The sequence below is a fragment of the Lepidochelys kempii genome, chromosome 9 (genome assembly GCF_965140285.1).
Source record: "Lepidochelys kempii isolate rLepKem1 chromosome 9, rLepKem1.hap1, whole genome shotgun sequence".
In the NCBI taxonomy this organism is placed as follows: domain Eukaryota; kingdom Metazoa; phylum Chordata; order Testudines; family Cheloniidae; genus Lepidochelys; species Lepidochelys kempii.
Window position 1 is genome coordinate 87244564 of NC_136388.1, and position 25788 is coordinate 87270351.

Below are 25788 nucleotides of genomic sequence, written 5' to 3' on the forward strand. Positions count from 1 at the left end.
CTTCACTTTAGAGAGTCTTACTTTGTATGGGATTTTCCACTTGCATGCAGCTGCAGAAGATGCCGTTACTTTCCATTTTAGTTTCAGAACAGTGTTTCCACTCTAAGAAGTTAACCCCTCCACCCTGCCCTGGAAACCGTAGTATTTTTGCGATGGGGACTGGTAAGTATTTCAAATTTGAAAAACTTAGAGGATATCCAAAAGGCAATGGAATATCTTTTTTAGTCACCAATCAGGAGGGAAAGGACTCATCTTGTGTTGATGAAAGCTAAATCTATAGACAAATGGCTGGTCCCATACTTTAGGTGAGCCATATAGACTCAGAGGCTTGTGACAATGCGCAAACATATTCCATTAGGAGGTCTGGATTCACAGCTTTCTAATGGAATTTTGATGGTGTTTCTACCTTTAGGTTGTAAGATGTGAGACCTTAAAACTGTCCTATATTGTTTGTCCTCGATCTTGGACCACTGTAATTTCTAAGGAGAATTCTGTCCACTGGAGGAAACGCATACATTTTTGTGGCATGTTTGGGTGTTTTTAATGTGCTGCCTGTTTGAAAGCTGTTCAGAGGTAGATAATGTTAAAAGTAGAAAGGGGCTTGAACCAGTACAAAAAATTCATCACTACCACCCTTGAATCTAGTTCTGGATTCAAACTCCCTGGGTTGGGCCCATCTCTAGCTGGAAATAGTCCCGGACAAAATGCATTAGTGGGCAGATTGCAGATGTATAAAATTAATTAATGTATTTTACACTATATTTACTATACTTTATACTTAAAGTATAAAAATTAATTGTTCATCCCTCTTTTCGGAGAAGACCAACGAGATATCATAGTTTGAAGGATTTGAGGACCACCCTCAAATCCTTGGGCCTCCATACCCTCACTACTCAGCAGAAGCATTTCAGGCCACAACCTCCTCTGCAGAACTGACAGGATTTCTCCTGGAGGAGAAATAGGAGAGGCAGGAGGAGACCACACCCTTCCTCGGGCCAGCGCTCTGACCAGTCCAAGCCATCTTCGGGCCAGAAGCAGGCCTTTTGAAGGTGTGCTTAATGACGATACACTAGCACCACCATTGGATTCACCCCACCTTACCTTCTCGTGCTGACTATCCCCTTTCTACCATTCGTGGGCCTGTATTACATCAGACCGCTGGGTACTCTGCACGGAAGAAAGGGGATACTCCCTCCAATTCTTGGCCCTCCCATCCTTCCATCCCCCTTCCCTGTCCCTCTTCAGGGATCCTTCTCATGAGCAATTCCTCATACAGGAATTCTTCATTCGCTCCTATCTCTGGGGGCAGTGGAAGAGGTTCCTCAGCAGCTGACGGGCAAGGTGTTCTATTCCCCGTATTTCCTAATACCGAAAGCCAAAGGTGGCCTCAAGCCCATCCTAGACCTACGAGATCTCAACAGGTTCATGAAAAAGCTGAAGTTTCGCATGGTCTGATTGGCCTCCATCAACCCTTCCTTGGATCCAGGGGACTGGTATGCCGCCCTCGACTTGAAGGACGCTTACTTTTACATTGCAGTCACACCAGAAGATACCTCAGGTTTGTGGTGGACCACAATCACTACCGGTTCAGTCTTCCCTTTCGGCCTCTCTGTGGCCCCTTGAATATTTACCAAGTGTATGGCAGTCGTGGCTGCATTCCTGCGCAGGTGGCAGGTAGAGGTGTTTCCGTAGTCAACGACTGGCTGATTAAGAGCTGCTCCAGGGCGCAAGTGGAGGCGCAAGTCAGCTTCTTAAGAGCATTGTTTGATGAATTGGGCCTTCTCCTGAACTTGGGGAAATCGACTCTGTTACCTGTTCAATGGATAGAATTTATAGGGGTGGTACTGGACTCCACGCAGGCCAGGCCGTACCTCCCGGAAGTTTTCAGGCCCTAGGCAATATCGTTCGAAGTCTCAGGCAGTTCCCTACCACCACAGCAAGGAATTGCCTGAAGCTTCTGGGGCATATGGCCGCTTGTACCTAAGTAGTGCAGCATGCCAGGCTGAGACTCTGGCCGCTCCAAGTATGGCTAGCCTCGGTGTATTGGCCGGTTTGGGACAATTTGGAAAGGGTCATCACTCTGTCTCGCCAGGTCCTTGACTCCCCCCTGTGGTGGCTCCACCCACAAGTAGTGTATGCGGGGGTTCCATTCACCAGATTGCAGCCATCCCTCTTGCTGGTGACGGATGCATCAGCCTTGGGGTGGGGTGCACATCTGGGAGACTCAGGTCATAAGGTCTCTGGTCTCAGGCGAAACTTGCTCTCCACATCAATGTCAGAGAGCTGAGAGCGGTCCGCCTAGCATGCTCGACCTTCCGAGTCCACCTGGCAGGGAAATGTGTATTGGTTATGATGGACAACACCACAACGATGGTTTTTATAAACTAACAGGGGGTACATGCTCCTCTCCCCTTTGCCAGGAAGCCCTCATACTGTGGGACTTCTGTGTAGCTCATTCGATACACCTGGAAGCATCATACCTCCCCGGAGTACAGAATGAGTTGGCAGATTATCTCAGCAGGTTGTTCCACAGCTACGAGTGGTCCCTGTGACCAAACATCACGAACTTCATCTTCCAACTGTGGGGGTTTCCCCAGACAGACCTGTTTGCCACACGACAAATCAGGAAGTGCCAGCAGCTTTGCTCCTCTCTGAATCACAGCCTGGGCTCCATCGCTGATACATTTCTCCCTTGGGAGGGCCATCTCCTCTATGCGTTCCCTCCCATCCCTCTCATTTACAAGGTGCTCCTCAAAGTTCGGAGAGACGAGGCCTCAGTGATATTGATCGCTTCAGCCTGGCCCCGTCAACACTGGTACATATCTCTCTTCGACATGTCCGTGGAAGCCCCAATCACCTTGCCCATAGGCACCAACTCCGTGGGTGCTCTGGGGCTGGAATACCCATGGGGGAAAAAATGGTGGGTGCTGAGCACCCACCGGCAGCTCCCCTGCCCTCCCCAACACATCCCACTGCCAGCAAGCCCCGCAGATCTGCGCCTCCCCCAGCACCTCCTGCCCTCCACAATCAGCTGTTTCATGGTGTGCAGGCAGGAGGCTCTGGGGGGAGTGGAGAGGAGTGAGGACACGGTGCACACAGGGGAGGGGGCAGGAAGAGGTGGGGTGGGAATGGAGTGGGGGCAGGAAGAGGTGGGGTGAGGGTGGGGTCCTGGGGGAAGGGATAAAGTGGGGGCGGAGGCTGGGGCAGACCCGGGGGTTGAGCACACCTGACACTTTGGAAAGTCGTGCCTGTGACCTTGCCACTCTTCCTGGACTTATTAACTCAGAATCATGGCTGTCTCCAAACCTCGAGTCTTTGCACCTTACGGCATGGAAGCTCCATGGCTGAACCTGATGGAGCTTGCTTGTTCGGACCCAGTCAGACAAGTCCTCCTTGGCGGTAGGAAACCTTCCATCAGGACTACATACCTGGCCAAGTAGAAGAGATTTTCAGTCTGGTCGCCGCAACACGTCAGTCTCCAACGTTCGTGTCCATACCTCTCATACTGGACTACCTTTTCCAACTTAAGCAGCAGGGGCTGTCCATGTCATCAGTAAAGGTTCACTTGGCTGTCATTTCTGCCTTCCATCCAGCAACAGAGGGATGGTCAGTCTTTGCCAACCCTATGGTGAGTAGTTTCCTGAAAGGGCTTGACAGGCTATATCCGCAGGTCTGACAGCTGATCCCAGCCTGGGACCTCAATCTGGCCCTTTCCAGACTAATGGGGCCACCTTTCGAACTGCTGGCGACATGTTCTCTGTTGTACTCTCATACAACTGGCGTTTCTCGTAGCAATAACATCAGTCAGGAGGGTATCTGAGCTCAAGGCCTTAACTTCAGAGCCTCCTTACACCGTGTTCTAGAAGGACAAGGTTCAGCTCAGGCCACATCCAGCTTTCTTCCCTAAGGTCATCTCCCAGTTTCACATCAACAAGGACCTATTTCTCCCAGTTTTCTACCCTAAATTGCACTCCAGCAGCAGGGAGCAGAAATGTCACTTGTTGGACATTCACCGGACATTGGCTTTTTACATTGAGTGAACAAAACCATTCCGGCAGTCCATCAAGCTGTTTGTTGCCATAGCTGACAGGATGAAAGGGCTTCCAGTCTCCTCCCAAAGGATTTTGTCATGGATCATGTCCTGTATCCGGGAATTCTACAGCCTGGCGAAGGTACCTGCCCCTCCGCTCACAATGCACTCCACCAGGGCACTAACCTTCTCGTAATTGTTGTTCTTCGAGATGTGTTGCTCATGTCCATTCCAATACCCACGCTCCGACCCTCTGTTGGGTAGCCGTCAAGAAGGAACTGAGGGGGTGGCAAGTCAGCAGGACCCTATATTGAATGCCATGATTATGTGACCCCAGGGGGTGCTCAGGGGAAAAATCTTCCGACTGTCATGGACGTGGCATGCACATACCTAATTGGAATAGATGTGAGCAACGCATCTCGAAGAACAAGAGTTACGAGAAGGTTAGTAACAGTGTTTTACTCCCTGGGAGGATGGGAGTTTGGGCTGGTAAAACCAGAGGTGGCAGGGGAGAGCCAGAAGGTAGAGCTGAGAAGCAGGAGGGAGCTCAGGGGAAGAGCAACATGGTCTGGGAGAAAGCAGGCCACTATTGCTAGAGATAGGGTCCCTGGACTGGAACCCAGAGTGGAGAGTGGGTCTGGGTTCCCCTACCAGCCACAGGAGGAGTGGCACGGTCAGGGCAGTGAATGGAAGACTGCCATTTTTGCGGCAGTGAGGGACTTTGATACCTTGGAAAGGGTGGACTATAATGACCTGGCCAGAAGACTGAGTCCTGAAGAAGGAGCACCCCAAGACCAAGAGGAAGAGAGAGAGAGACCATGGGGCAAGGAACTGATGTAAGGGGTCATCAGACTTGGAACCAGCTAATCCCCAGAGCAACTAGGAGGAGGCTTTCAGCAGTGAATGGACCCCGTAACATGCACCAAAAGCTAAAATGGGGTGCTAAATGTGTTGTATAATAAACAATAGTGACTGAATATGAGGAAGCTCTTTCAAATTATTTAGGTTCTGTTGGAAGAATTTCTGCAAGCAAGCAGTGCATTTATCCCTGGTATGTTGGAATGTATGCTTCTCCAAAATGTAACTTAATTACATCTAGCCTCCAGTTCAATCAATCTCATCTCCACCCACTTTGTCTCTTCTCCTCCTGGTTGTGTGGATAGGTGAAAGGAACTGTCATTCCCATAGGCACTGACTCCGTGGGTGCTCCAGCCCCAGAGCAAAAATAGCCCCTTGGAAAAAAATATTGGGTGCTCAGCACCCATCAGCCGCCCACCAATCAGCTGTTTGGCGGTCCCTGCCGATCAGCTTCGTTCCCTCCCCTGCCTGCTGCCAATCAGCTGTTTAATGGGCGGGAGGTGCTGGGGGAAGGGGGAGGAGCAGGAAGAGGTGGAGCGAGGGTGGGGTATACTTGGGGGGAGGGCGCAGAGCAGGGGCGGGAAGAAGCAGGGCATGGCGCACCCCCAGGGAAAGCTTAAAGTCGGAGCCTGTGGTCATTCCTGTTGCCTCTCCTTGGCCCTGCCTCCCAACACCTGAGGAATTTCCAGGAATGCTAGCTGGGAGACGACTCCTCTGCCTTGCCTCTCACAGAGGAGGGATACAATAGCTGCTTTGGGGTTGGGTGCCACACAATGGTAGTTTTCCCTCTCTCCACCTGACAGAGCAAATTCAGCTCAGATAAAGCATCAATCAAAAGGCTTTTTCAGTAGAGCAGGAGTACCGGACTGTAAGAAGTATCACTGCAGCAGACTGCAGGCAGGCTTGTACTGCTCAGGATTAGGGTTGAGCTTTTGAAGGCTTTATACTTGCTCAGTGGCATTTCTCTGTTTGTCTATATTTCAGAATGCTACATCTGATCAATTCCAAAATTTCAGGGAATGTTCTAGATATCAATGGCCAGAGCCCTATTGACTTTGAGGAAAAATCCGAAAACCAAAAGGGGAAAAATGGGGAACGGCTGGGACCCCTGCTGTCTAAGATACAACCGCATTTGCTCCAATCCTCAGACAGAGACAAACACCTACAAGATCTCTATCAAGCATTCTTAAAACTACAATACCCACCTGCTGAAGTGAAAAAACAGATTGACAGAGCCAGAAGAGTACTCAGAAGTCACCTACTACAGGACAGGCCCAACAAAGAAAATAACAGAACGCCACTAGCTGTCACCTTCAGTCCCCAACTAAAACCTCTCCAGTGCATCATCAAAGATTTACAACCTGTCCTGAAAAATGATCCCTCACTCTCACAGATCTTGGGAGACAGACCAGTCCTCGCTTACAGACAGCCCCCCAACCTGAAGCAAATACTCTCCATCAACCACACACCACACAACAAAAACACTAACCCAGGAACCTATCCTTGCAACAAATCCCGATGCCAACTCTGTCCACATATTTATTCAAGTGACACCATCATAGGACCGAATCACATTAGCCACGCCATCAGGGGCTCGTTCACGTGCACATCTACCAATGTGATATATGCCATCATGTGCCAGCAATGCCCCTCTGCCATGTACATTGGTCAAACCGGACAGTCTCTACGCAAAAGAATAAATGGACACAAATCTGACATCAGGAATCATAACATTCAAAAACCGGTAGGAGAACACTTCAACCTCTCTGGCCACTCAGTAAAAGATTAAGGGTGGCAATTTAGCAACAGAAAAGCTTCAAAAACAGACTCCAATGAGAAACTGCTGAGCTTGAATTAATATGCAGACTAGATATCATTAACTTGGGTTTGAATAGAGACTGGGAGTGCCTGGGTCATTACACATATTGAATCTATTTCCTTAAGTTAAGTATCCTTCTTGTCAACTGTCTAAATGGACCATCCTGATTACCACTACAAAAGTTTTTTTCTCCTGCTGATAATATCTTATCTTAACTAATTTATCCTCTCACAGTTTGTATGGTAACTTCCAACTTGTGTGTGTGTGTGTGTATGTATATGTGTATAATCTTCTTACTATATGTTCCATTCTGTGCATCCGATGAAGTGGGCTGTAGCCCACGAAAGCTTATGCTCTAATAAATTTGTTAGTCTCTAAGGTGTGTGGCGGGGTCGGGCCAGATGGCTACAGGAGAGTAATAGAAGGCAGCGAGGATACCAGATCACTGTTCTCAGGGCCAAGCTTCCCGCAGGGCTGTCCTCTCAAAGGCCAGGAGGTATGCCTCTAAATCATCCTCCCGCGTCATTTTCTGCAGCCAGTTGCTGGCCCGTATGATCTGTGTCCCATCATGGCCGCGGTTCAGCTCTGTAAGGGCCTTTACCTGGTTTCCCAGTTCCCACAACATAGCCCGGTCTTGAGCAGCCTGGTCCATCAGCAGGCTATTAGTCTCTTGCTGCAGCTGCACTGCCTCCTGTTGGGCGGCTGCCTGGACACGGGTAGCCTCCTGCTGGGCAGCCGTGGCTTGTATCAGTGCACGCACTACCTCCTCCATTGTGGTGAAAAAAAAATAAAAATAGACCCTCTCCCCTTTTAATCTTTCTACGCTGTCTGGGAGTGGAGAACAAATCTGGGGATATTTCAGAGAAGGTTGGGGGTTTACAGTCTACTGTGGATGCCTCCCTACTTTCAGGGCTTCTCCCTTTCTCCAATTCCCCTACCGGGAGTCAGTCTCCACACCCTGGAAAGTCCCTCCCTATGGGCACCGAGTATGGAAGTTTAGGGACTACACCTGCTGCTACCTCAGTAGTGTTCCCCTGAATCTTGATTTTTACTGGGATGGTGGGGTACTATCGACAGTTTATTCCCCATTTTGCTACCAGAGTGAGTCCCCTGACAAACCTGATAAAAGCCCAGTGTCCAGACATGGTGAAGTGGACAGATGCCGCAGAGAAAGCATTCATGGATCTACAGACAGCCCTCTGCAGTAACCCCGTGTTTATAGCCCCAGACTTCAACAAAGAATTCATTTTACAAACAGATGCATCTGAAGTAGGATTGGGAGCTGTCCTATCGCAGATGGTCGGAGATGAAGAACACCCAATCCTCTACCTCAGCAGGAAACTCCTCCTGAGAGAGCAGAAGTATGCCGTGGTTGAAAGAGAGTGCCTAGCTGTGAAATGGGCTATGGAAACAGTACATTATTACCTTCTGGGATGACGGTTTACCCTTGTGACCGACCATGCACCCCTCCAGTGGATGCAATGAAATAAAGAGAAGAATGCTAGGGTGACCAGATGGTTCCTGTCCCTTCAACCTTTCCAATTCACCATACAACACCTGGCTGGAAGCCACCATAGCAATGCAGATGGCTTGTCACTAGTACACTGCCTGATGTCCCAAGTTGCCCAACCCTGTAGTGTTGAGCAGGGGCGGGATATGTGACGGGGTTGGGCCAGAGGGCTACAGGAGAGTAATAGAAGGCAGATATATTAGCCCCAGGTTAAGTAGGTCCCTTTTCCCTGGGTAAGGTAACAAGGAAGGTTCCAGAACAATCAGGAACCTTCTGGAGACAATTAAGACAGACAGGCTGATTAGAACACCTACAGCCAATCAAGAAGCTGCTAGAATCAATTAAGGCAGGCTAATCAGGGCACCTGGCTTTAAAAAGGATTTCACTTCAGTTTGTGGCATGTGTGTGTGGGGCTGAGAGCAAGAACGGATGGCCAGGATCCCCTGGGGGACTAACTTGAAGGGGAAAGGAGTCCAGGAGAGCTGGCTGTATTTCAAGGAATCCCTGTTGAGGTTACAGGGACAAACCATCCCAATGAGTCGAAAGAATAGTAAATATGGCAGGCGACCAGCTTGGCTTAATGGTGAAATCCTAGCGGATCTTAAACATAAAAAAGAAGCTTACAAGAAGTGTAAGGTTGGACATATGACCAGGGAAGAGTATAAAAATATTGCTCGGGCATGTAGGAATGAAATCAGGAGGGCCAAATCGCACCTGGAGCTGCAGCTAGCGAGAGATGTCAAGAGTAACAAGAAGGGTTTTTTCAGGTATGTTGGCAACAAGAAGAAAGCCAAGGAAAGTGTGGGCCCCTTACTGAATGAGGGAGGCAACCTAGTGACAGAGGATGTGGAAAAAGCTAATGTACTCAATGCTTTTTTTGCCTCTGTTTTCACTAACAAGGTCAGCTCCCAGACTGCTGCACTGGGCATCACAAAATGGGGAAGAGATGGCCAGCCCTCTGTGGAGATAGAGGTGATTAGGGACTATTTAGAAAAGCTGGACGTGCACAAGTCCATGGGGCCGGACAAGTTGCATCCGAGAGTGCTGAAGGAATTGGCGGCTGTGATTGCAGAGCCATTGGCCATTATCTTTGAAAACTCGTGGCGAACCGGGGAAGTCCCGGATGACTGGAAAAAGGCTAATGTAGTGCCAATCTTTAAAAAAGGGAAGAAGGAGGATCCTGGGAACTACAGGCCAGTCAGCCTCACCTCAGTCCCTGGAAAAATCATGGAGCAGGTCCTCAAAGAATCAATCCTGAAGCACTTGCATGAGAGGAAAGTGATGAGGAACACTCAGCATGGATTCACCAAGGGAAGGTCATGCCTGACTAATCTAATCGCCTTTTATGATGAGATTACTGGTTCTGTGGATGAAGGGAAAGCAGTGGATGTATTGTTTCTTGACTTTAGCAAAGCTTTTGACACGGTCTCCCACAGTATTCTTGTCAGCAAGTTAAGGAAGTATGGGCTGGATGAATGCACTATAAGGTGGGTAGAAAGCTGGCTAGATTGTCGGGCTCAACGGGTAGTGATCAATGGCTCCATGTCTAGTTGGCAGCCGGTATCAGGTGGAGTGCTCCAAGGGTCGGTCCTGGGGCTGGTTTTGTTCAATATCTTCATAAATGATCTGGAGGATGGTGTGGATTGCACTCTCTCAGCAAATTTGCGGATGATACTAAACTGGGAGGAGTGGTAGATACGCTGGAGGGGAGGGATAGGATACAGAAGGACCTAGACAAATTGGAGGATTGGGCCAAAAGAAATCTGATGAGGTTCAATAAGGATAAGTGCAGGGTCCTGCACTTAGGATGGAAGAATCCAATGCACCGCTACAGACTAGGGACCGAATGGCTAGGCAGCAGTTCTGCGGAAAAGGACCTAGGGGTGACAGTGGACGAGAAGCTGGATATGAGTCAGCAGTGTGCCCTTGTTGCCAAGAAGGCCAATGGCATTTTGGGATGTATAAGTAGGGGCATAGCGAGCAGATCGAGGGACGTGATCGTCCCCCTCTATTCGACATTGGTGAGGCCTCATCTGGAGTATTGTGTCCAGTTTTGGGCCCCACACTACAAGAAGGATGTGGATAAATTGGAGAGAGTCCAGCGAAGGGCAACAAAAATGATTAGGGGACTGGAACACATGAGTTATGAGGAGAGGCTGAGGGAGCTGGGATTGTTTAGCCTTCAGAAGAGAAGAATGAGGGGGGATTTGATAGCTGCTTTCAACTACCTGAAAGGGGGTTCCAAAGAGGATGGCTCTAGACTGTTCTCAATGGTAGCAGATGACAGAACGAGGAGTAATGGTCTCAAGTTGCAGTGGGGGAGGTTTAGATTGGATATTAGGAAAAACTTTTTCACTAAGACGGTGGTGAAACACTGGAATGCGTTACCTAGGGAGGTGGTAGAATCTCCTTCCTTAGAGGTTATTAAGGTCAGGCTTGATAAAGCCCTGGCTGGGATGATTTAATTGGGAATTGGTCCTGCTTCGAGCAGGGGGTTGGACTAGATGACCTTCAGGGGTCCCTTCTAACCCTGATATTCTATGATTCTATGCCCATATTACATAAGGGAAAAATTGAGGCACAGATAGGTTAAGTGACTTGCTCAAGGTTTCTCATGCAATTTGTGGCAGAGCCAGGAACATAACCCAGATTTTCTTATACAGGGAGAGAAAAGAGCCTCTCAGGTTGGGAAGGGTTCACAGAGGTGACCTGTGGTGTTTATACAAATGTTATTGTTCTCCGATTTCTTAGTAAGATTTATATTTCCAATTTTCAAATAGTATATCAATGAGCACTGACTCCAGGCCAATGGGGGCTGCAGGAAGGGTAGCCAGCACGTCCCTTGGCCCATGCCGCTTCCCGCAGCCCCCACTGGCCGAGAACGGTGAACCGTGGCCACTGGGAGCTGTGATTGGCCGAACCTGTGGACGTGGCAGGTAAACAAACTGGCCCGACCCACCAGGGGCTTTCCCTGAACAAGCGACACCCCTAGTTTGGGAACCTCTGGTGTAGATAATATGGCTGAGAAGCATTTTCTCATTCAAAGTAATCTGTAGTGCCAGATTCTCACAGCCATATATGTTGCTCCTTGGTAATACTGCTTTTGCCATTGCTGGGGTTTGCCTTCAAAGCTTCCATTATCTCATGGGATCCCGTACTTGCTACTGTCAGCATAACATAATTGTATCTACCGTAGAACCTAAGGGTTATGAACACCAGAGTTACGAACTGACCAGTCAACCACACACCTAATATTGAACAGGAAGCATGCAATCAGGTAGCAGCAGAGACACCCCCCTCCCCCGCAAAAAAAAAAAAAAAAGCCAATATAGTACAGTTCTGTGTTAAACATCACCTGTTAAAAAAATAGTAAGGGGAAAATTAAAGAAAAGATTTGACAAAGTAAGGAAACTTTCTGCGCTTGATTCATTTCAATTAAGATGTTAAAAGCAGCATATTTCTTCTGCATAGTAATGTTTCAAAGGTGTATTAAGTCAATTTCAGTTGTAAAGTTTTGAAAGAACCACACAACATTTTGTTCAGAGTTACAAACAACCACCATTCCTGAGGTGTTTGTAACTCTGAGGTTCTACTGTATTGTGTTGACTCTGACTAAAGCTCCAGGACTGAGCTTAGGTATGGCTCAGGTACTCCAGTATTCTGTTGTTATTGGACCATTATAAGACTGATTTGTGATGGTGCTGCTTCTAATGTTTCTAGCCCTGCCCCAGAAGAAGTCACACAGGTCCTGGGAAGTCACAGAATCCGTGATCAGCGTGACAGAATTGTAGCCTTAATTATTACTGCTGCCTGTTGGCTTTAATTGTGTATTACACAGGTGATAATGGGCCACATTTTATGTTGATTGTTTGTTGTCTAAGCTAAACTCTCTAGGCATTTATACTAGGCTTAACACCATTATATTTGAGTTATGCCCTTTTGCAGATGCGTCTTTCTTCTGCAAAAAATGTGTGCCCATTTTTCCCCAGCTTGCATTTGTTTTTTCCTCTTTTTCCAGAATTTTTGTGTTAAATTAAATTATCTTCACAATGACTCTTCTTTATCATCCCCTTGCTCTCCTCCTAACTTTATTTTTCTTTCTCTCTTCCCCCCCGCCCTTTTTTTTTGCGGTTTGAGGAGAAATTCATGCAATATATCATAGATTTAAATCTTGGCATTTATACATGTAGCTACTTGATTGTGGGTTCAAATCAGTTAGCTGTGTAATTGCTAAGATGTGCGCCTGGGCCTCTGCCTTGATCAGAATTTTATTGATATCTTGGATTCCGGGGAGATTTTGAGGAATGCAGGTCTTATGAAAATAAACACTTCTCCCCAGGTCTTCCTGTTTAGCTGCTGCTTACCTCCAGTTCCCCCTAATAACTGCAGTTTCTTACTTTGCCCTGCTCTACACTAGGACTTTAGGTCGAATTTAGCAGCGTTAAATCGATGTAAACCTGCACCCGTCCACACAATGAAGCCCTTTATTTCGACTTAAAGGGCTCTTAAAATCGATTTCCTTACTCCACCCCTGACAAGTGGATTAGCGCTTAAATCGACCTTGCCGGGTTGAATTTGGGGTACTGTGGACACAATTTGATGGTATCGGCCTCCGGGAGCTATCCCAGAGTGCTCCATTGTGACCGCTCTGGACAGCACTCTCAACTCAGATGCACTGGCCAGGTAGACAGGAAAAGAACCGTGAACTTTTGAATCTCATTTCCTGTTTGGCCAGCGTGGCAAGCTGCAGGTGACCATGCAGAGCTCATCAGCAGAGGTGACCATGATGGAGTCCCAGAATCGCAAAAGAGCTCCAGCATGGACCGAACAGGAGGTATGGGATCTGATCGCTGTTTGGGGAGAGGAATCCGTGCTATCAGAACTCCGTTCCAGTTTTCGAAATGCCAAAACCTTTGTCAAAATCTCCCAGGGCATGAAGGACAGAGGCCATAACAGGGACCCGAAGCAGTGCCGCGTGAAACTGAAGGAGCTGAGGCAAGCCTACCAGAAAACTAGAGAGGCGAACGGCCGCTCTGGGTCAGAGCCCCAAACATGCCGCTTCTATGATGAGCTGCATGCCATTTTAGGGGGTTCAGCCACCACTACCCCAGCCGTGTTGTTTGACTCCTTCAATGGAGATGGAGGCAACACGGAAGAAGGTTTTGGGGACGAAGAAGATGATGATGATGATGAGGTTGTAGATAGCTCACAGCTAGCAAGCGGAGAAACCGGTTTTCCCGACAGCCAGGAACTGTTTCTCACCCTGGACCTGGAGCCAGTACCCCCCGAACCCACCCAAGGCTGCCTCCTGAACCCAGCAGGCGGAGAAGGGACCTCTGGTGAGTGTACCTTTTAAAATACTACACATGGTTTAAAAGCAAGCATGTGAAAGGACTACTTTGCCCTGGCATTCATGGTTCTCCTAGATGTACTCCTAAAGCCTTTGCAAAAGGTTTCTGGGGAGGGCAGCCTTATTGCGTCCTTCATGGTAGGACACTTTACCACTCCAGGCCAGTTACACGTACTCGGGAATCCTTGTAGAACAAAACATTGCAGTGTATGTTTGCTTGCATTCAAACAATATCCGTTCTTTATCTCTCTGTGTTATCCTCAGGAGAGTGAGATATAATTCATGGTCACCATGTTTGAAATAGAGTGCTTTTCTTCAGGGGACACTCAGAGGAGCCCATTCCTGCTGGGCTGTTTGCCTGTGGCTAAACAGAAATGTTCCCCGCTGTTAGCCACAGGGAGGGGGGAAGGTTGAGGGGGTAGCCACGCGGTGGGGGGAGGCAAAATGCGACCTTGTAACGAAAGCACATGTGCTATGTATGTAATGTTAACAGCAAGGATTACCCTGAAAGAGTGTAGCCACTGTTTTTAAAATGTGTCTTTTTAAATACTGCTGTCCCTTTTTTTTTCTCCACCAGCTGCATGTGTTTCAATGATCACAGAATCTTCTCCTTCCCAAAGGCTAGTGAAGCTTAGAAAGAAAAAAAAAACGCACTTGCGATGAAATGTTTTCTGAGCTCATGCTGTCCTCCCACACTGACAGAGCACAGACGAATGCATGGAGACAGACAATGTCAGAGTGCAGAAAAGCACAAAATGACCGGGAGGAGAGGTGGCGGGCTGAAGAGAGTAAGTGGCGGGCTGAAGAGAGTAAGTGGCGGGCTGAAGAGAGTAAGTGGCGGGCTGAAGAGAGTAAGTGGCGGGCTGAAGAGAGTAAGTGGCGGGCTGAAGACAGGGCTGAAGCTCAAATGTGGCGGCAGCGTGATGAGAGGAGGCAGGATTCAATGCTGAGGCTGCTGCAGGACCAAACCAGAATGCTCCAGTGTATGGTTGAGCTGCAGCAAAGGCAGCTGGAGCACAGACTGCCACTGCTGCCCCTCTGTAACCAACCGCCCTCCTCCCCAAGTTCCATAGCCTCCACACCCGGATGCCCAAGAACGCGGTGGGGGGGCCTCCGGCCAACCAGCCACTCCACCACAGAGGATTGCCCAAAAAAAAGAAGGCTGTCATTCAATAAATTTTAAAGTTGTAAACTTTTAAAGTGCTGTGCTTAAAGTGCTGTGTGGCATTTTCCTTCCCTCCTCCACCACCCCTCCTGGGATACCTTGGTAGTCATCCCCCTATTTGTGTGATGAATGAATAAAGAATGCATGAATGTGAAGCAACAATGACTTTATTGCCTCTGCAAGCGGTGATTGAAGGGAGGAGGGGCGGGTGGTTAGCTTACAGGGAAGTAGAGTGAACCAAGGGGCGGGGGGGTTCATCAAGGAGAAACAAACAGAACTTTCACACCGTAGCCTGGCCAGTCATGAAACTGGTTTTCAAAGCTTCTCTGATGTGTACCGCGCCCTCCTGTGCTCTTCTAACCGCCCTGGTGTCTGGCTGCGCGTAACCAGCAGCCAGGCGATTTGCCTCAACCTCCCACCCCGCCATAAACGTCTCCCCCTTACTCTCACAGATATTGTGGAGCACACAGCAAGCAGTAATAACAGTGGGAATATTGGTTTTGCTGAGGTCTAAGCGAGTCAGTAAACTGCGCCAGCGCGCCTTTAAACGTCCAAATGCACATTCTACCACCATTCTGCACTTGCTCAGCCTGTAGTTGAACAGTTCCTGACTACTGTCCAGGCTGCCTGTGTACGGCTTCATAAGCCATGGTATTAAGGGGTAGGCTGGGTCCCCAAGGATACATATAGGCATTTCAACATCCCCAACAGTTATTTTCTGGTCTGGGAATAAAGTCCCTTCCTGCAGCTTTTGAAACAGACCAGAGTTCCTGAAGATGCGAGCGTCATGCACCTTTCCCGGCCATCCCATGTTGATGTTGGTGAAACGTCCCTTGTGATCCACCAGAGCTTGCAGCACTATCGAAAAGTACCCCTTGCGGTTTATGTACTCGGCGGCTTGGTGCTCCAGTGCCAAGATAGGGATATGGGTTCCGTCTATGGCCCCACCACAGTTAGGGAATCCCATTGCAGCAAAGCCATCCACTCTGACCTGCACATTTCCCAGGGTCACTACCCTTGATATCAGCAGATCTTTGATTGCGTGGGCTACTTGCATCACAGCAGCCCCCATAGTAGATTTGCCCACTCCAAATTGATTCCCAACTGACCAGTCGCTGTCTGGCGTTGCAAGCTTCTACAGGGCTATCGCCACTCACTTCTCAACTGTGAGGGTTGCTCTCATCTTGGTATTCTTGCGCCTCAGGGCAGGGGAAAGCAAATCACAAAGTTCCATGAAAGTGCCCTTCCGCATGCGAAAGTTTCGCAGCCACTGGGAATCGTCCCAGACCTGCAACACTATGCGGTCCCACCAGTCTGGGCTTGTTTCCCGAGCCCAGAATCGGCGTTCCACAGCATGAACCTGCCCCATTAGCACCATGATGCATGCATTGGCAGGGCCCATGCTTTCAGAGAAAACTGTGTCCATGTCCTGATCACTCACGTGACCGCTCTGACGTCGCCTCCTCACCCGGTATCGCTTTGCCAGGTTCCGGTGCTGCATATACTGCTGGATAATGCGTGTGGTGTTTAATGTGCTCCTAATTGCCAAAGTGAGCTGAGCGGCCTCCATGCTTGCCTTGGTATGGCGTCCGCACAGAAAAAAGGCGCGGAACAATTGTCTGCCGTTGCTCTGACGGAGGAAGGGGCGACTGACGACACGGCTTACAGGGTTGGCTTCAGGGAGCTAAAATCAACAAAGGGGGGTGTCTTTACATCAAGGAGTATTTCAGGCAGGACTTCACGGAGGGTTCCAATAAGAAATGGTGCACCTAAGTTATTGTTCTTATTGGAACAAGGAGGTTAGCCTGGCCTCTGATTGATACATGGCTAGATTTACCTCGCTGCACCTTCTCTGTGAGTGACTGCAGTGTGACCTAGAGGAATGAGTCCCCTAGACAGGGGATGGGGGGAAGCAAATGAGTACAAAACAAATCTGGTCTATTTCTTGTTTTGATCCACTCCATCTATCTTTTACATCTTTGGCTGGCAGCAGACGGTGCAGAAGGACTGCATGCCATCCACATCTCATGGCTGCTTGGCAGAAGATGGTACAGTACGACTGCTAGCCATCCTCATCTCTTGCCTGCCTGGCAGAAGATGGTACAGTACGACTGCTAGCAATCCGTATTGCCTGCCTGCTCACCATAAGACGGTTCAATAGGACTGACTGCAGGACTAAAGAGAACGACCTGGTCAAGTCACTCCAAATTTAGTCCCTGTGCCCATGTCTGCCCAGGCGCTCCCAGCTGATGTGGCCAGGAGCACCTCGGACACGACAATGACGGCTACCAGTTGTATTGCACCGTCTGCTGCCACAAGGCAAGGGGTTGCTGCTACTGTGTAGCAAAGCCGTACCGCGTCTGCCAGCACCCAGCAGACAAAGGGTGACGGTTACCTGAGAGGGCTCCATGTTTGCCGTGGTATGGCGTCTGCACAGGTAACTCAGGAAAAAAGGCGCGAAACGATTGTCTGCCCTTGCTTTCACGGAGGGAGGGAGGGAACAGGGGCCTGACGATATGTACCCAGAACCACCCGTGACAATGTTTTAGCCCCATCAGGCATTGGGATCTCAACCCAGAATTCCAATGGGCAGCGGAGACTGCGGAAACTGTGGGATAGCTATCCACAGTGCAATGCTCCGGAAGTCGACGCTAGCCTCGGTACTGTGGAAGCACTCTGCCGAGTTAATGCACTTAGAGCATTTTCTGTGGGGACACACACACTCGAATATATAAAACCGATTTCTAAAAAAAAGACTTCTATAAATTCGACCTTATTCCGTAGTGTAGACATACCCTTTGTGGCATTGGGTTACCCATGTGGAATTGCAAGCTAGAGAAATCTTCCCTTTTTGTAATTCAAAATTCCCACAGTGGCTTGGAGGATGGATGCTGCAATCCACTATCATAAGTGGAAACTTGATGGATAATTATTTTTAAAATCCACTTCTTTGTTGAACATTTTTCCCCTTTATGAGAAAAGGAGTGATATTTTTTTTATCTCAATGCTACAATTTGAATAAAATACAAATAACTGGACTACATTCCAACACCATTTCCTAGCAATTGTGTAGAACTCTGGAGAATTATTGAAAATCCGAAAGTGACATTATGAAGGTTCCTCAGATAGACTTTTAGCACATCATCTCCAAGCAGTCGTAAAATGTAATAATTATTCAGACTAGATCTTGAATTGCTGAGCTGCATTGTGCCGTATGATGCATGTTGTAAAACAGGAAATTGTTGAAAAGTTGTAAAAAAAAATCCCAACATACTATATGAAAGGGGGAGACTTTTTTAATTAAATCATTTTTATTTTATTTTTGAGAAATCATAATACTACTTTTTCCATAAAGTAGTAAATTAGATTTTGCTCACACTAAGCTTTGCAACATGTTAGGGTGGCAGAATAAAGTAGTTGAGTGCCACTCTGCATAATGAAAAGGAGCACTTGTGGCACCTTAGAGACTAACAAATTTATTTGAGCATAAGCTTTCGTGAGCTACAGCTTTCTTCACCCGATGCATTCAGTGGAAAATACAGTGGGGAGATTTATATACACAGAGAGCATGAAACAATGGGTGTTACCATACACACTGTAAGGAGAGTGATCACTTAAGATGAGCTGTTACCAGCAGGAGAGCCCGGGCGGAGGGGGGAGAAAACTTTAGTAGTGATAATCAAGGTGGGCCATTTCCAGCAATTGACAAGAATGTCTGAGGGAAGGGGGGAGGTGGGGAGGGAGGGAGAGGAATGACATTATTGTCAACTGCTGGAAATGACCCCCCTTGATTATCACTTCAAAAGGTTTTCTTCCCCCCTCCCTGCCCCCCTCCTGCTGGTAATAGCTCATCTTAAGTGATCACTCTCCTTACAGTGTGTATGGTAACACCCATTGTTTCATGCTCTCTGTGTATATAAATCTCCCCACTGTATTTTCCACTGAATGCATCCGATGAAGTGAGCTGTAGCTCACGAAAGCTTATGCTCAAATAAATTGGTTAGTCTCTAAGGTGCCACAAGTACTCCTTTTCTTTTTGCAAATACAGACTAACATGGCTGCTACTCTGAACTCTGCATAATGAGCAGACCCATCATTTGGGCCCAGTTCTGCCATTCTTACTCGTGATGAGTAGTACCATACTTGGAGTAGTTACATTGAAATCTGCGGGGTTAATTGGTAAGTAAGGTTGTGGGGATCTGTCTATTTGTTTTTCTAATAGCATACCTAATACTTTGGCTTTGTACTGACTCGTCCCACAAATCTTTCTTCATTGGCATTGGGAACCCTTTTGTGTCTTTCTGTTATGTCATAAGCCACTGTGGTGGCCTTACCAAATCAGAGGTACTCATTTGGATAGAATTTGGACAGAAAATTTCTACATTTTCAATTTGCAAGCCAAGGGAATGGAAGAGTTTAAGGGCTTGATCCAGCAGGAGTTTTTCACATGGATAATATCCTTCCAGTGGCTAGCTGAGTGGGCATGATTGTAGCCACAGAAATCAGTGAGACTACTTATAGAAGGAAGGGCTGCAGTGTTAGAGCTATGAGTTACTGTGGACTCCAGGTGTACTTTTATGGAATTTGTGTTTTTTCTCTTTGAATTAAAAAAAAAAAAATTTTTCCTGAAGTCCAGCTTCCTCAAAATCTTTTTTTCCTGGTATTTTAATTTCATCAGGTCCTTAAGTAATTAAAGAAATACAGCTACATCTTTTTTGTTTATTAAATAAATGTGTGCAGTACATGTTGGAATTAATGTGATTTGTATATACATACCAAAGTGCAGAATTATGCTCACTTTCTGCAAAATATAATTGAAATAACGCAAAAGGCTACAAGCAAACTTTTGAAAATATTCCAAAATGTGAGTCAGCTATCCAGTATGATAGATGACTAAGAGCAAGTATAAAATATACTGTGATATGAATCAGTATTCGGTACAGCATGCAGTACATTATTAGAATCTGTACCCTAGCAAGCTGCTCAGTATGTCCATACCCAATTACAATAAAGCATTGCATAGTTTCAGTATTTGTAAAAGAAATCTTTTGACAAGGAATCCCAATTTTATTTCAGTTAAAAATCATCCAGAAGTGGGTTGGATGCTACTTTTTAAAATATTTTTCGTTTTTACACTATGGAAAGTTCACACTGATATATTCTTAATTTAGTTGTATGTTCACATAATAAGGCACATCATTTTCATATATATGCATCCAAAACTCCAATTTCTGTGGCTTTGGACCTAAATCTCTGTGGACTTTCCATAAATAGAGCCTGAACCGGAAGGACAAAAGAGCAAAAGTTTTGTTATATTGCTCTGTCTTGGGGCTCTGGCATTCTGACCCTTCCACATGTGCCAATAAACAATGTAAGACTGACTCAGCTGGGCATGGTCAGAGACAGCAAGGTCACACTGACCTAGATGAGAACTCTGAGAATCATGCAATATCCAATGCTGTTTGCTGCTTTTGTGGAGCCATGCTTTCTTGGAGCCATGCTCTGCCCAGCCCGTTCTGAGTAAAGAGGGAGGGGCCAGGCCCAACTGACCTTTTAAACTCCACATTCCTATGTGGTGAGTCATTTACCAGGCTGACTGCTCTTTCCAGCAGATTTAGGTCTTCCCTCCTCCCCCAAGCCAGAAAGCATTGCCTTCTTCTCCCACCAGCCAGCCAGCCAGCCAAACTCCTCCCTGCTTAAGTGCAGAGTGGCGAACCTAGATGAGAACTCTGAGAATCAGGCTGACAACACTGCACAGTCCATCTCCTTTTTGGAAACTCTAAGTGTATATGGGATTTGGTGCTCCAAAGAGAATTTATGACATGGCACGACTATATTTTTGCCTATTTTGTCATCTTTTTCTAAGAAAAGCAAGAAGGTGGACTTAAAAATGGATTGTTTGTATTATGTTTTATTATAAATAATTGGCATTTGCATAGCTTTATATCTATTCAAAATGCATAGCAAGCATTGACTAATTCTCAAAACATCAGTGTAAAATAGGTGAGCAAGCATTATTTGCTTCATTTTACTGATGGGAGAACTGAGGGCCTGAGTTTGTAAAATATTGAGCACCCACCACTGCCATTGAAATCGATGGAAAATGCACATGCTCAGCTTCATTTTGGATCAGGCCTTGAATTAGAGAAGCTAAGTGACAAGTAATTAAAAATTATTTGGACCTATCAAGTAATGTAATGTTCACTCTGAAATATGAACTCTAAAATCCACAATACAGATGCTATTATAAACACTGGAAAGAAAAGGTAATTTACATTAGAAAAACTGAGTATTTGAATTCTAGTTCCACTAAGGCTGGGCCTTAATTTCCAGTGTCAAACACAAATAATCAATAACTCCATGTTTGTTCAAAGTACTAACAATAATAAATACCCATCCCAGTGATAATGAGGTATAAAATCCTTAGGGTTAATGGTTTGTGTATAAACATTGAGAAGAGGATACCATCTTCCTCTAACAAATAACATTTCATTTGCACCTATCAGCATTACATCCTTCCCAACTAAACAAATGAACAATAGTGGTGGGTGCCCCATTACAGGGTTCTAATTTTAATTACTGCATTGAAGGTGTGCTTTGGTGTCTAATGCCCCTGCACAACCCTTCCCCCCCCTTCCCCCTTTCTTTCCCCCAACACTCTAAGCTGCTTTATCCTGCAACTTCAAGTGGTGCTGCCCCTCTGCCAACTTAAGGTCAGATTCTGTCTTGATAGCTGTCTTCTGTGGTTGCTCAGGCCATTCTCTATTTTGTAGCTTCTTCTCCCCCTTCCTGTCATTCAGCTAAATCACTTACTGTTTGTATTAATTTGTATATCATGATATTTGGAATGTTAAAAGATATTGTTCAAGTTTAGTTCATGCAGCTGCGTCTGGGGCATCTGCACTTAAGTTGCTCTTGCTTTGAGAGCCACATCCGTTTTTTTACTTCTTGGTGAGTTGACAGCTTTCAGGTGTTATTTCCACAGAAAAGTAATCTTTGCCTCAGGCTCTTAGCCCTCCTACTTTTAGTTATGAAGACCTCAATTTTAGTTCAATATTTAGTTCAATATAGAAACATGAATGCAGTCTCCCTGTGTACTGTCAAAATTGTGCCTCAGTTCCATACTGATGTTGTAGTAGACAAATGTACAGAAGTCCTGAAAATGATATGATTGCATTGATGATTAGCTGGGCCTATAATAAACCTAGTTAAGCAAAGCATTTAACTAGTATTTCATGTTGTTAGTTCTGTGTTTGCAGATGAGATGAATTGTGTAAAGCAATTTAAAAAAATCCTGTGCTCTTTTGCAAATGTGCATTGTTTCCTCACAAATATAATAAAAATATCATTAAAAGGACAGTTCAAGTTTCACTGGTGTAGAATTGAAAGTACCAGGAACTATGTTGGGAGGGGGCATTTCGATGACTTCTCTAAATTCAGAACTATGTCTGCAGTGTTAAAATATCAGTTCTCTTTGTTTGATGTACCACATACAGGAGTATTGTATTTATTTTCAGCCATGGCATGTATATACATCTTGCATTTGTCCTTTGATATCCCTTAGAATGGCAATGAGGATCTTGTAAATAAGCTCACTGTTTGTTGGATTGCCTATGGAGATCAGCACATAGAGGGACTTAGGAGTCCATTGTGTGCAGTTACCCCTAAACTGCATGGAAGAGGGGCTCATCCTGGGTTCTCATGGAAGGCTCCCTTTTGGGGTCAGAGAACGATAGGCTATTAGGTCCAGGCTGCCCAGTCCCTATTTCTCAAAGCCTGTGCAATGGGGAAACATCCTACAAGTGGGGTTTCTGGGGACTCCATGATCAGGTAACTACACTGCCAGGAAGCAGGCTTGGATGTGGTAATGGGAGAGCCAGGGTCCCTAGAACTGAAGCACAGAACACATGCCTATTTTCGCAAGGATTCATGGGATTTGGGGCACCCATGGCTCATTCCACCAGGGGTTAAATCATGCCCCCCATAGAATAAAGTTGCACAAAGAGGATCATCACAGATCTTTCTTTTGTGTCCCCTTCCGCAGGTACTTCTACAGGAGGTGGTGATCTGTGCTTTTGAGATTAACCTTAAACTGTACTTGGACATTTGTATTCAGATCATTCTGACTTACACTGACTTTGTTTTTAGTGTATGCTGTAATGTATTTGGATCTGTCTTTGTCACATGCTGTACTTGGACTCTGTACTTCCTTTATCCTGCAAGTTCTGCTTACCTATTTATTTATTATTTGTGTTTCGATAGTATCAGAAGGTCCCATTTGGGAGTGTGGCTCTATTGTTCAATGAACTGTACAAACACATAAGAACATGGTCTCTTCCCCAAAGCATTTACAGTCTACAGATATGTTCTCATTCTTAGTTCCATAATTTTGGAGACAGTGATTCCATGTGTTATGCTGAATATGTATTATTTTAAGACTAGCATGATGATGTATTTGGATCAACACTTTCATTGTTTTGCTTCATAGATGTAACCAGCATGGTTGGTTTATTCTGAATTTCCAGGGGAATTTTATGTTGTAGACATTTAGCCAATGTAGCTTTTTTAAGTTGTCCGTTTTAGTGATTTATTTCTTAAGCTTAGCCTTTCAGTACAACTGCTATTTAAAACTGTGAAAAACTTGAAAAAAATCATATATACTCTAGAAATGTATCTGTCCACCAAAATGCATTTTTCTGACATTCAGAGCTATTTTATATAGACATGGTTTCCTATTTAGAGAGATGTTAGATTTTCTTTAAACTTCTTTGTGCCATTTAAGTAAGAAATATCTGTATATGAGCCTGTTTGACTTTCTGCTGAGAACTGCTAAAAGCATTTTAATAGAAAACAATGGGGAGTGTCAAACACTGAATCAGTATCTTACTGAAGCAGTTTTTCTTGGAAAGACCTTCATTGCACAAATGTTTTAGCTTCCTTGCTAAAAATCTTGCTAGAAATGATAGCTAGTTAAAATGTATAGGGCCAGTTTTGTACAAATGCCAAAGAATAGCCAATTTTGAAGTGCATGGAGGATAAAATACCTAGAAATTTAAATACGTTATTTTTTATTCATGTTACTTTTGCATTCTACACATTTATATTTAAAGTTCTCTAACTCCTTTGCAGTTACAGAAGATCACTTTTCTTGTCTTAATTCTAAAATCCTCATCTGTTATGCAGTAGTGAACTGGGGGAATAAGTAAATGAGTAAGTTGCCAAGTGTTTACTTCTCTATTTCTTGCTCTTCAGATAAAGTTGCAGCTCCCCCTGAGCACAGTCATGCAAACATGTACTACTGGGCATAATCCTATTGAAGTCAATGGTAGTAACCACTGTGGCCTCTTACCAAGTGCTTGCAAGGTCAGGCCATATGGAGGGGAAGGAAGCGGTACTCTCTTTAGGGTTCTATCTAGTACAGCAGGAGTTGGCAACCTTCGGCACGTGGCCCATCAGGGTAATCTGCTGACGGGCCATGAGACATTTTGTTTACATTGACCGTCTGCAGGCACAGCCCCCTGCAGCTCCCATTGGCCGGGAATGGTGAACCGGAGACACTGGGAGCTGCTGGGGCCATGCCTGCGGATGGTCAACGTGAACAAAATGTCTCGTGGCCCACCAGCAGATTATCCTGATGGGCTGCATGCCGAAGGTTGCCGACCCCTGTAGTACAGTATAGGTGAAAGCTAGTGGAGGCAGCAGGTATTATTTCTGTGGTATATCAGGGCTTGTCTACGCTTACCGGGGGATCGACATGTGGTGATCGATGCATCAGCGGTCGATTTAGCGGGTCTAGTGAAGATCTGCTAAATCAATTGTAGATCACTCTCCCATCGACTCCTGTACTCCACTTGAATGAGAAATGCAAGGGGAGTCGACAGGAGAGTGTCTCCTGTTGAAATAGTGTAGTGTGAACCCCACGGTAAGTAGATCTAAGCATGTGGACTTCAGCTACGTTATTCAAGTACCTGAAGTTGTGTAACTTAGATTGATCTCCCCCCTTAGTGTAGACAAGGCTCAGTCTGTTCAGAAAACAGGTTGGCCTGCTGCAAAATGAAGAAAGAAAGAAATGCATGTTGAGTACTGAGGAACTCAGGATGAGAGGAGGTCCTATACAAAAAAAGTGATATAGATATAGATTTGCTGTGTCTATATGATAGCAATAATGTAGATGTCTTAACTCCTTCTAAAATGTTTTGTAGAAAAGTGTTTCTTCAAGCAAGTTAATTTCTTTATCTGTGACTCATAATTCTGGCCTATCAAGAAGGATCCAGTTGGCAAAAACAAATAGACCAACATCCCTCCCTGATAATTTTCCTTAAACATCAATGTGATTAGGCTTTTTAATTTCTTGATAAGGAGTGGTAAATGAAAAATGCAAATGCATCATTTTGAGCTTGAATTTTAAGTGAGGATTTCTTTGAGAGGAAAGTGATGCAGACTTTAGTTCAGATGATGCTTGTAAAGCCCAATCTTAACTAATGGAGATCTGCATGGCTCTGTAGTAAAGGAAAAAACAAAATAAAACTTAATTGTGGGTTGTGTTTTTTTTTAAATTTCCCACGGGAACTTCATTCACTTCATTACTGATATAGAAACTGGCTGCAAATTCAGATAGGAGTTGGATTTGAATGCATTTAAATTTGTATGCTGTGCTTCAGTGCCAGTTTTACATTTTGTCTTCAGAAAATGTGATTAGTTTAGTCCTCAAGAAAGGCAAAAGACTGCCAGCTGAACCTCCTCTGTTGCCTGAAAGCTGTATAGAGCAGTAATTTTTATTCAGTCTTCGGGCATCACATTTTTAATGTAATCACGTACTCTGTAATGAGTGACTACGCTTTAAAGCTTGCTTTGAGTCGAAAGTGAATGTAGTATGTAAAGTTTGTATGTGTACTCCAGTGGAGGCTTATTAGGAACATTTGTATTACTCTGATATGTTTTTAACCCATTGTATTTTTTGGAAAAGAACGTTTCCTCAAACCTCCCTCCACACAAACCTCTCCATAAGAATTATGTTTTTTTGGGAGGAGAATTCTAGTTAATCATGCTCTGGTGA

General features: G+C 45.7%; 2 protein-coding genes across 12 annotated transcripts in view; both read left to right on the forward strand.

Moving 5' to 3' along the window:
* Positions 1-25788, forward strand: part of TENM1 (teneurin transmembrane protein 1) — a 1397628-nt gene that overhangs the window by 883421 nt on the left and 488419 nt on the right. The gene's annotated exons all lie outside the window — the stretch shown is intronic.
* Positions 12892-14230, forward strand: LOC140916828 (myb/SANT-like DNA-binding domain-containing protein 7). The gene is made up of 2 exons (XM_073358716.1): positions 12892-13556; positions 14145-14230. The coding sequence occupies exons 1-2, from the start codon at positions 12974-12976 to the stop codon at positions 14228-14230; spliced, it is 669 nt and encodes a 222-aa protein (XP_073214817.1). The 5' UTR covers positions 12892-12973.

What these genes read in the sequence shown, in the direction of transcription:
- LOC140916828 (XM_073358716.1), top strand. Translation starts at nt 12,974, where the DNA reads ATGCAGAGCTCATCAGCAGAGGTGACCATGATGGAGTCCCAGAATCGC. An exon ending in AGGCGGAGAAGGGACCTCTG is followed by an intron (nt 13,557 to 14,144) that starts GTGAGTGTACCT and finishes TTTCTCCACCAG; the next exon opens with CTGCATGTGTTTCAATGATC.